Source organism: Gossypium arboreum, chromosome 7 (assembly GCF_025698485.1).
Source record: "Gossypium arboreum isolate Shixiya-1 chromosome 7, ASM2569848v2, whole genome shotgun sequence".
Taxonomy (NCBI): Eukaryota; Viridiplantae; Streptophyta; class Magnoliopsida; order Malvales; family Malvaceae; genus Gossypium; species Gossypium arboreum.
In genome coordinates this window covers 5,544,273-5,556,593 of record NC_069076.1, presented here as the reverse complement: position 1 = coordinate 5,556,593, position 12,321 = coordinate 5,544,273, and the positions used below count along the sequence as shown (strand labels likewise).

Here is a 12,321-nt window from a genome sequence, read left to right as displayed (position 1 = left end):
GTATATAAGAAAATATTCTGATAAATGTTTTAAATGATGCGAAACTCGACATTAACTTAATAAATATTTTAATATCTATACTATTATTTAAAATCTTGATTTAACCAAACACCAACTCGATTAAAGAAATTACTAAATTACCTTTTTTTAAAAATAATTAAATTATTATAAGGCTTAAAACTGTAAAAGCCCTCAAACTTTTAAAAAAAATAAATAATCCCTCCTTTCTTTTTACACTTAATTAACACTTGAACTTTCAAAATGTATAAAATAAGCCCTCAAACTTATTTAACTAAAGCAATTAAGTTGTTGTTTTCTTCACTTTATTGGGTACTTGAACTTTCAAAATACATAAAAATACCTTAAAATTTTTTCAAAAAGCAATTAAGTCTATGCTCTTATTAAAAATTAGAAAAAATATAAAATAATAAAATTTATAGAAAATTATTAAATTTTAATAAAATATATAAAATGAGAATTTTATTAAAATTAGAATTTTTACAAAAATAGTAAAAAATAAAATTTTATAAAAATCATAAAAAATTAACGATCCCTAGTTTTTTCAATTAAAGTAATCATGTATCGCAACACAGTGTGACAAGTGACGAAAAATGATAAAAAAATCAATAAAATTTATAGAAAAATTATAAAATGCTTATTTTGGTACGAAAATTTTATAAAAAATTTACAAAATTTATATTTCTTTATATTTTGTATAATTTTCTTACGATTTTATAAAATTTTATAATTTTTATATTTCTATATATATATATATATATATATATATTAATTTTATGATTTTTATAAAATTTTGCAACTTTTTATATTTTCTTATGATTTTTATAATTTTAATATTTGAAAATTTTATTAAAATTTAATAATATTTATAGCTTTTATTAATTTTAATTTTTATATTTTTTAATTTTTATTAAAAGTAATTACTTAATTATTTTTTAAAAATTTAAGAACTTTTTACACTCTTAAACATTATTGTAAATATATTTTATCTTTATAAAATAATTTAAAATTTATAGCAATAAATTTATATGAAAATCTGATATTAATAATTTGTGGAAATAATCTTGTAACTTTATTTTTAATATAAAAATATTCGTGTAACAAAATCTAATATAATATCAATTTGATTCGTTAAATCTGAAAAAATAAATTGCAGTTGAAATGTCCCATCAATCACCAGCAAAGAAACGCTTTATCCCGGTAATCATCATCACCCATTGTTTCAGTAATTCCCGGTCTCACGAATCTCGTGATGGTCTCCGCTTTCGCAACGTGGCTTCCATGCGTCTCTTCTTTAAAATTCAAACTTCGGTCTACTCCCAGTCCAAAACAGCCCCACGTTTCGCCGCATACCTCATCCTCCGTCCCTTTTCCCCTTTGTTGCCCGCCACATGTCCCACTCTACCCATACGTCTCGCTCCACGTGTCCGATACTCTCGCCATACGGACCACGTCGATACCACCCTCAAAAAAGCTGCGACCGCAACTTGGCCGTGAATACATATTCCAGCTGTGCACACCACGAGCTCCATACACGTGTCAGGACCAACTTAACCAACACGGGCCTACTGCACCAGATTATACACGTTTCGCATACCAGAACCGCCACGTTTCTTTCCATTTCCTGAGGTTCTCTGAAAAATTGAGATTTGAATAGGACGGTCGAGATCCATGGGACAGCGAGATCTCCCCCACGTGTCCGTATACTGGCAGAGTGTTCAGAAAGTTACGACCACCATAGCTGTTCCTAACTCATCACCAGCTCTTCATGCACCTATGCCACCTGTCCTTTTCCGAAACCCATTTTAACTCCTAATTATTTTATTTAACCTTATTAAATAAAGAAATATTAAAAAAATCGTTGAAAACGTGGCATAATGTGGTGGAGGGACAGCAAGCGGGCAGATATTCGAGGGGAAGAGGATTTCCATTCCCGCCACATATGTCCAAAAACACTCTTACGTGTCAACACCAGTCCTTCATTTCTCCTTCTCCCATCACGCCACGTGGCTTTCCAAGCCTTCCCTCTTCCTCAACTTTCTTTTTCCTTTCCTTTTTATCTACCCAGAAAATCTGAATCCAAACCAAAGCGGCATATAAAAGCACGTACCCGTACAAAGAGAGTACATTTTCCTTGTTTTTCTTTTTTAAATATAATTTTCCAATCCTTCATTTGAGGCATGAGGTTTTAGCAGGAAACGGCGTTTTTAAAGTTTTATTCTTTGAACCTTTTGGAAATGGAAAATAACTGGGGGATTATGGGGTTAAGAGAGGACGAGATTGAGCTAGACCTGGGATTATCAATAGGAGGAAGCTTTGGAAAAGCCCAGAAACTAAAGCCAATCAAGAACGAATCAAAACCCAACAACAACACGGTTGAAGATCTCGGAGAAAGCGTGGCCTTTGATCCCCAAACGAAACGTGAGCTTCAAGCTTTAAGGCGACAAGAAGCCAGGAAGAAAAGAGAACACAAGCAGCAAAAGCGAGGAACATTTCATCGAAACGGCGAGTTCCATATTAAAGACGACGGCGCCAATGCGACGGAAGAAAGGGAATGCAAGAAAACCAAAGTTCAAGAATTCCCTGTTAATGGAAATCCTAATTTCAGCGCAGAACTGAATAGCCCGTTGGTGTGCCCAGTTATTCCGGTGAGGGTCCCATGCCCGTATCCGCAGCTCCAGTTGGTGCCGCTCGGTAATGGGTTTGCCTATTCTTGCGTAAATGCGGTGCCTTGTTGGGGTGGTGTTGCTGGGCATGAGAAGGGTGTTGTGCAGCCGGTGGCAATGGCGGTGAATGGCGGGTTTCCGTCGTTTCAGACGGCTCAGGATTTGAGGGTGAATGGTGGGAATGGGTATTATTCGGAACAGAACAGTAGCAGGGATGAAAGGAAGAGGAAAACTGGGTCAAACGGGTCTCCCATGTATAGTTCCTCTACGGCTTCGGATCTTCAAAGCTCTTCTAATCAAGGTATGTCCTTTGCCGTTTTTTACCAGGTGGTTAAAGGTTTTCATCTTTCATGTAATAATCGTGCAAATAACCATGCAAAATATAGGTTTAATTCTATGAGATACAGATAGCTCGTTAAAATGGATGCATTACCCTTTTTTTTCTACGATTCTGGGTTTTCTTTTTTTTTTAATTGACAACCATGATTGAACAATTGGGGTTCTTGTACCAAAAGTGAAGATTTTGTTTTCTGAGGTTTCTAAACATCTTGTTGTTTCACAAAATGTGCAAGGAACTGGGAAGTAGAGGGATTATGGGGTGGGTTTTTTTAAACCAAAAAAGGGTTTCTGAAAAATGTAAGATGTTCAATACCAAACTTGCCATGGATGAACTTGATTGATTTGCTGCTGTGCCTACCAGTTATCTAGATGAACACATATAGAATACTGGTTGTATTGATCCCCTAAGTAATCATTATTTGTGATGTTTTGATGTTAAATGATAATTACATTGATATCAAATGCTTCTTTCCACCATGAACACTGTTTTTGTTTTTTTGCTAATATATTCTGGTTTCCTATTATTTTCAGGTGGTTGCAGCAGTGAAACCGCAACCCACACACCACGCATAAATTGTTCAGTAGCAAGCAATCTAAATCGCCAGCAGTCTGAACAAAGCGCTACCTCTCACCAAACCGACTCTGCACAAAGCATTGATAAATCTAGAAAAGGTATTGAAAACACGCTTTCATCGACTGCCACCGACTCCACTTCATTGAATCTTAAGAACGAACCCAAACCCCAAACCCAATCTGATCGTAATAGCAAGCCTGTTTTGACAAATGAAACGACCACCACCACCACCACCACTTCACCAAAAGATACCAAGGGGGAGACAGGCAAGCCTCCTAAGCCGCATACTCCTAACGACGACGCCCTTTCCCTTCGAAACATGCCTTGCGTTTCGACGACGGGTAATGGCCCCAATGGCAAAACCATCAATGGTTTTCTATACAGATACACGAAATCGGAGGTCAGCATCATATGTGTCTGCCATGGAAGTTCATTCACCCCGGCTGAGTTTGTGCTGCATGCTGGGGGTACTGATGTTTCACATCCACTAAGACACATTACCATGATTCCTTCAGCTTTTTAGTTGATGATAACAAATGTATAGCAATGCCTGACTATTTCGCATGTCTTCTATTCTAAAGGGCATAGAAGGATGGTTGTAAAGTTGTCCATGGATGGGGGAGCCTCTTTGTTCTAATTTCTAACAGCGTTAACTGACAAGAAGATTTTGGGTGATTTTCTTAATGGGTTTTCCATTTTCTTGTCTCTTTTGCAGCTTCCTTCATGGCAATGTTTAGTTCTTCATCTCCTTTGTTTTACGATTAAAGACCGCCATTTTAAGACTATTCTAGCTTTTGATGCACTTTTTCAGATTAGGGTATGAAAGTCTATCGTTTAACTTAATTCTGCTCTATGACTACGACTATTCAGCATCTTTGTTAAAGAGAACTCGATGGACTGAGTTGCGGGTTTGGATTGGTTCAAAAAATAAATTTATTCTTTTGTCGAAGTCCGATTTAATTTTAAAAAGATAAATTTGGATTCGACTCAATTCATTCTTATTTGATTTCTTCAATAATTTTTAAAAATATAAATATATAATTATTATTTAATATATAATATAAAATATTCAAGCTGGATTTAAATAAAAAATTTTAAAAGTTCGATCCATATAGAAAATAAATTTTAAATTTTATCTAATTTTATTTTTTTAAACCCCGTATTTTATCCAAAACTTTTCGACTTTTTGGTCAGATCTACAACTGAAGCATCAAATCAAACAAGGGCTATAGTAGCCAAAAAATTGGCAAAACAAAATCCCTTACGACTCCTTTTTATTGGTTACTGGTACAATGTCTTCTAAGCCCAAGGCCAATATGGACCCCAATAGCTTGGTGAGGTGGGAAAATGCACCAACCCGAATTTAACATGGTTCTTGAAGCCCAACAAACAAATAGTGATCAAATGCTTTGACCCTTCAAAATTGAAAAATTAACAATTCAATCTTTTATAAATAATAAAATTATAAATTAATATATACCCATTTAAAAATGGAAAAATATTTTATCCCTTTAAAATAAAATTAATAAATTAATAAATGATAATTTTATATTTTAACCTTTAAAAATTTATGTTTAATTATTTGATTTTTTAAAAATTTTAATTTTTATACTTTTAAAATTTAAAATTTTAATCATGACTCAAATAGTAACAATTAAATTTATTTGATTAAATTCAATTACTAGTTTTATACTATGTATATAATTGTAGATTTAGTCTATTTTTTCTAGATCATTCTAAGTCTTTATCGTTTGAATTTTAAAATTTCAGTATTTAATTGACATAACATTACACATACGATAATATGTTCGGCGCGTCAAATTTTAGAAATAATAAAACTCTTACTCAATAAATTTAACAAGTATTGTTCGATAAAAATTGAAATTTTAAAATTTAAAATTACATAAATTAAAAGTAATAGCAGATGGTATTATAAGAAGAGGAAAAGATTGGCAACTGTTAGCTGCCTTGCTTGACCAGCGGGCATCGGCGAATCCAACAGAATATCAAGCTGTCTCTCGTGCATAACTATTTCATGCTACATGTGACCTTGTTCTTGTTTTTGTTTTTTCTTTTTTAATGTCATCAAACTCTACATTTCCTATTTAAATTCCTACTTAAGTGATTACCTAAAAAATAAAATTATTTAATTGTTATAAAATTAAGGACCACTTAAATATGTGAAAGATTTTTCTGTCGTAATTAAGATATTTACGGTCTAAAATATTCGATGATTTTATTTATAATTTATTAATAGTTTAAGGGTAGGTTTGGATGGGCGATTGGGTGCGGTGTAGTGCGTTTAGCTTATTTTTTTGTATCATGTTACAGTATCACTATAATATCTTTCGTATTTGTTTTATGGTTTATGAAAATTAAAATTTTCAAGATTCATAATTATCTCTCCCAACAATATTATATTTAGAGGTTCAAACGAATTCTCAAAATATAGGTCTTATAACTATGAATAGTATTAAGTATAGATGTAATTGGGTGAGATCCACATGTAAAATATTTTTAAAAAAATAAACTTTGATAATCATACAAGATGAGATATTTCAGGTGACAAATTTCCTTAATTAAATTAGTTGATTTGATAAGATGTTCAGTATAATGTAAAACTATACAATATATGACATGATCGAACCAACTAAGTCACATGTTCATTGACCTAATTAGTCTGATCAGTCGATCTAATTAATCATTAAATTTTTTATAAAAATAAAAAAATATATATTAAAAATTTCACTTCAACTGAAATTTTAACTCAATTCAACTGGTTAGTATCGATTCCCAGGTCAATTGATCTTATATTTCTCTTTGGATTAATAATTCAATTGATTTTTGATCCAATTGGTCCAATCAAATAAGATCTAGTTCAAACAACTAAGAGAAAACCTCCGTGATATAAAAATAAAAGGGTAAACTACTTAGTTGGTCATCCAACTTTTAGGGCACTTTCATTTTAGTCACTCAAGCATTAAATCTTTAATGGCGGTTAATTGTACACGTTACATCATGTTTAGACTTTCATTTTGGTCACCCAACTTTTAAGTTGCTTTTATTTTGATTACCCAACAAATATTTTTTTTAAGTATTGATTAGGGTAAAAAAATTAAGGATTAAAGTGAAAAAGCAATAGAAACTAAAATAATAATAAAAAATTCAAATTGTACTTGTTTATCCATTGCCAAAATTTTAAGTTGTAATTAATTAATTTTTTAAATATTAAAATTTTAAATTTTAAATTTTAAATTTTAATATTAAATTAATTGCTTGTTATTTGTTCGGGTAAAGAAGTGATGAAAATTTATGAGTTTTGTTTGGAACGGAAGATAAAATTAATTAATTGCATGAAATTTTCTTTGGTTTTAGTTTAGTATGGAAGATTATAATCAAAAGAAATTTGGGTCTCAGAGACAACTATTAAAGATAATAATTTTCATTAATGGTTTTTGAAAATAATATCAAAATAAAATAAATAAATTGTTGAAAAATTTTATCCATTGATGAAAGTCAACCGATTTGCTATTATAATTTTGAATTTTAATATTTAAAATTTATATTTAAAAATCTAAATTAAGAATTTTAGGGATAAACAAATACAATTTGACAATATTTGTGTATTATTTTAGTTTCTATAATTTTTCACTTTAATCTTTAAATTTTTTACCCTAATCAATACTTAAAAAGATATTTTTGGATAACCAAAATGAAAACAACTTAAAAATTAGGTGACTAAAATGAAAGTGCAAACATAATGTGATGTTTACTATTAACTGCTATTATGAATTTAACATTTGGGGACTAAAATGAAAACGCCCTAAATATTAGATAATCAAATTACAATAATTTTATTTTCAATGGCCAAAATGAAAATTGATATAAGTACTTTACCTAAAAAAGAAATTGGGAATTCAAAGAAGTTTTTGTCAGTTTTTTTTTTTTTTTTTGAAATGGAAGTTTTTGTAGTTATTCTGGCATTCACCAATTTTAATTTACAATCGACCTGTTATTTGATAATAGCCGTCCGATGCATTTTTAAAAAATTAAATCACGTGCCTGTCACCACAGAAGACCCCACAAATTCAATTTTGGTTTTGACCACCGATCAAGTTAAGACTTTCGAAAAGTCAAATCATCGTGCGGCTAAGCTACGCGTCGTTCGTTCCATTTAAACACATAAAACGACATATTTGTAAGTAGACTGGATTAATAATAATCCCCCACTTGGAACTGGGTTTTGACTTTTGCTTAATATATACTCTTGTAATGAAATTTAATGTCCTAATAATTAATAATAAGTTTTAATGAAATTTATATATATATCTGTAGTATTTTATTAAATTAAAATTGAAAATTAATATATTTTTATCTGCGATACACGTAATTTTATGTGTTTATTTTTGAATTTATTGAATAATAATTTTACTATCTCAATAAATATATTTACTAATTAAATGGGGATTTGTTTAATTTTTAAAATTATTTAGAAAACAAAATATTATTTTAAAAGTAATGAAAAAAGGACTAATTAATAATAAAATAGTAAGTAATTAGATAAAATAATTTAAATCAAACATAAAACCAATATTTAACAAAAAAAGGCAATTAAACATTGAATTAAGAAATAAATCTATTAAAAATTGAAATATATAATAAAATAAATTATAATATTAAATTGAAGAAATAAATTAGCAAAGCAACATGCAACAATTATGGCAATAGTTAATGACAAATATGAAAAGAATTAAGCAAACTTTATTGATTGTTTCGAGGACTAAAATGTAATAATTACTAGTAGACAGCTAGAAATTTCTAGGGTCGGCAGGAACATTGCGGCTATTTGATTTCCTAAACTTGACAATTTACTATTGTTGTATCTATGAAGGCTTTATTCACGTTTTAGCCCTCAAATTATAACTTTTTTTTTATATTGGTACTTCAATTTTATTTTTATTTTTTACTTTTTTTTAAAGGTAAATTCATTAATTCATTCAATGAATGGAACCATACAATTCGGGGAAAAAAGAAAGAAAAGCAAACACTCGTTGTAGATGGTGAATGATAAGCTCCATAAACACAATAAAGGTTTTAGTATCAGCATTAATAGAACATTATGACACGTTGATAATTGACTTTGTCATAACTGAAGCGCGACATATCTAGAATGATTGTAAGCACTTAATATGATAAGGAAATCAACCCCGAATGGTTTAAAGCAGCGAGCAAAAATTGATAAAAGAATTGAATATTCACCAAACTAGAGAGAACGATAACAAAATTATATCTAAAATCACTTGCAAAACTAAGATTACATGCATAAATAAGAGTAAAAAACATGCTACAAGAGTAGATAAAAACTTCTAAAAACTGAAGACTTATTAAACAATAGAAAAATAAACAAAAAAAATATAAAGCTTAAGATAACATGGGTCCAAATCGACAAGTAAAATTATTTATTATTATAAAATTATCTCAAAACAAAAATAGATTAAGAAGTTAACGAAGAATCACCCACTTTCTAAGAAAAACTACTAGTAGCTGGCGAAGTTTTAGTGAACGACATGCAAACTAGAAAGAGAGAAAATATATATAGTAAATAAGAAGAAGAAAAAAAGAAAGAATTGCTGGGAGAGAAAAATTGTGAGCGATAATAAACTCGGAAATTGATATTACCGTTGAACAAAACAAAATATAAAAAGTAAAATACATGGAAAAAAATGTTTTTAGGGTTTTCTCATTTATTTTGGTTACTTTACTTCTATTAATAGTTTTAGTTCAAAAGTCATACGGCGTTTAGAAAAAAAGGAAAGCCAATTAGATTTGGCCACGCGTTTCATATTTTCCAAGTCTATGTAGGATAAATGCTTTTATAAAAAATGAAATTATTTAATTTATAATATTTATAATATATATTTTTTTATCTCTTCTGTTTCTCCCTTTCTTTCTGTAGAATCAAACCAAAATCTCTAAAACCAGAATCACCATACCGCCGTGCCTACTGCCATGCCAACCACCGTCTTCGGTGGCCGACGAAGCCCAAAACTCATCTCACAACTCTTTTTTTCATGCTCTTTCTGAATATTTCATCAATATCAACATCGATTTTCCTAGATCTAAAATAAAATTTGCCATCTCTCTCCGGTCTCCCTCTTCCACCGTCGGATCAACCCCCATTTTCGGCTTATTACTCGTCCACCATTAAACTTCCATTCCCCAGTTGGGATCTTCCAACCAAGACCCCAATCTGTCCTGACTCAAAAGAATCGAAACTAAACTCATTAAACCCATTTAAAATGTTTTTGGTTCTGCTGTATTTGGAAATGTATGGGTTGGCTTCGGTTTGCTGTAGGTGTGGAAGGAGTAATAAAGTGATAATGGTGATGAGATGAAGTGAAAAATGTTGGGAATGGCGGGTCTGTACTTTATGATGGAATAAATGATGAGCTTGTGAGAGTGTCAGAGAGTTGTTAGGGTGAGAAAGAGAGAGAGAGAGAGACCAAATTGATAGGTTTTTAGTAGATGATGGTTTTGCATGAGAATGAATGAGGGATAGGGAGCTGCTAAGGTTGAGGGAGATTGGAAATGGCAAATGATGGTTGTGACGATGATGGGAGGCAAGAGTTGAGGGAGTGAGGGGATTTGATTAAGAAATGATAAAAAAAATTAAAATAATTTTTATTTGTTCTTTATCATAAAATACACATGTCAAAATCTGATTCGTCTTCCTTTTTTTGAAATGCGATTTGGTGTTTTATCAGAAATTAGATAAATCTTACTTTTAACGTGTAATTTGACATATGAATTTTAATTTGGTATAATTATACAAATAAAATTTTGACTGTGATTTAATGTATACATAAAATTTTAATTTTGATTCAATCACATACATTTATATAAATAAATATATCAATTTATTTTTATATTAGATAAATATAATAATTTGTGTATGCAAATATAAACTTAAAATAAAGTTTTATCAATAATTGTGTAAATAATTTGTGAGAATTTGATCAAATCAAAATTTCATTTATGAAATTGGACAAAATTAGAGTTCATGTATAAAATTACACATTAGACCAAAGTTGATTTATAATTTTGATATTTATCCCCCAAAAAATTAACAGAGGCAAAGTTAAATTACATGCATTATGCAAGTGCAACATAAGAAAGTCTTCTTTTTTGTTGTTTATGCTTGTAATGATAGTGTTTCTTGTTGAGAGCTATGGTCTTACTTGTGTTTTATGAGTGGCCAGGTTGGTGATGCTTCATGGTTCTTGGGTGGTGACTTTAATGTCATGCTTTCGCCTGAGGAGAGTTCTTCTTTTAATAGTTCTCAGTTTTTTTACTGTTGATATGAAGGATTTTCAAGCTTTGGTTAGGGAGATTGAAGTATTTGATCATGCTTATTTTGGTCATGTTTTCACTTAGTCTAATTATTAATTGAATAGGCCGATTGTAAAGAAAGCTTGACAGAATTCTTGTTAATGCAACTTGGTTGTGGTTTTTGCATCTTTCACAGGATAAGTTTGCTGTGCCTGGTTGTTCGGTTCATTGTCCTTCGATTGTCTAGTTGGAGCAGCCTATGTAATCATTACCAAAGCCTTTTCGATTCTTTAATTTTTAGGTTAAGCATGATAGGTGTTTACTACTATGTTCAAGTTATTTAGCAAGCTTAAAAGACTTAAGCATGTTTTGAAGATGCTCAATACTGAGGCTTTTGGTAATATTTGTGCTTGAGTTAAGGCCAAGGCTGAAAAGGTGAAAAGCTGAAAAGCTTGTAGCTTATTTGGTTGCGGGGTGATCTAGTTAGAAATTGTCATATTGATCATGTGAGAACTAATCTTTTAGTTTTGCAAGAGGTCGAAGCATGTTTTTATCGACAAAAAGCTCGGCTGCAGTGGATCAAGGAGGGGGGATCAGAACACTAATTTTTTTCATAGTACTGTTGTAGTTAAGAGGAATAAGCACATTGTTACTTCTTTTTTTGATGTAGCTCGTAATCGATTGGAACCTTTTGATCAAATTTCTGCAGAGATTTTAGGTTTTATCAAAATCTTCTTGGTGCAGTTGATTCTAATATTGTTGAGTGCCCAAATTCTTTACTTCAGGATTTACTGCTTAAACTGTCTAACGATGCTTACTGTGTGTTGACTAGTCCTATTACTAGTGAGGAGTTAAAGACAACTATTTTTGGGTAGGGGAATGAGAAAACCCCTAGTCCTAACGGTTTCACAGCTTTCTTCTTCAAATTTGCATGGGGTATAGTGGGGCTTGATTTTCTAGAGACTGTTTAGTATTTTTTTGCATCATCCACTCTCTTGGCTGCCTTTAATGCTACTTCAATTTCTTTGGTTCCCAAGTATGATAATCCTGGCTATGCAAAGGATTTTTGGCTTATTTTTTATTGCAACGCAGTTTATAAGTGCATAACCAATGTTTAGGTTAATAGAATGACTCTTTTTCTACCTGCTTTGATTTCTAATAGTCAGAGTGTCTTTATTAGATGGCGTAGTATCATTGATAATATCATGTTGGCTCATATGATAATGCAAGGGTATGGTAGAAGACATATTTCTCCTAGATGTGCCTTGCACTAAGGCTTTTTGCTTTGAGTACTTAGAGTTCAAGGGTTTTCTTGAAAAGTTCTTAAAGTGGATTGAAGTTTGCTTAACTATTCCTCCGTTCTCTATCTTCCTTAATAAAAGCCTTGTGGGGTTT

The 12,321-nt window shown here is 31.0% G+C and overlaps 1 protein-coding gene across 2 annotated transcripts; it reads left to right on the top strand.

The window, feature by feature from the left end:
- Positions 1–1,881: 1,881 nt before the first annotated feature.
- LOC108471180 (ninja-family protein MODD-like) lies at positions 1,882–4,546 on the top strand. 2 transcript variants are annotated; one of them, XM_017772800.2, is made up of 3 exons: positions 1,882–2,985; positions 3,555–3,997; positions 4,313–4,546. In XM_017772800.2, the coding sequence occupies exons 1-3, from the start codon at positions 2,256–2,258 to the stop codon at positions 4,418–4,420; spliced, it is 1,281 nt and encodes a 426-aa protein (XP_017628289.1). In that variant the 5' UTR covers positions 1,882–2,255; the 3' UTR covers positions 4,421–4,546. The 2 variants fall into 2 exon arrangements, with proteins under 2 accessions (XP_017628289.1, XP_017628277.1); XM_017772788.2 differs by lacking the exon at positions 4,313–4,546 and having other exon boundaries at positions 3,555–4,281.
- Positions 4,547–12,321: the final 7,775 nt, after the last annotated feature.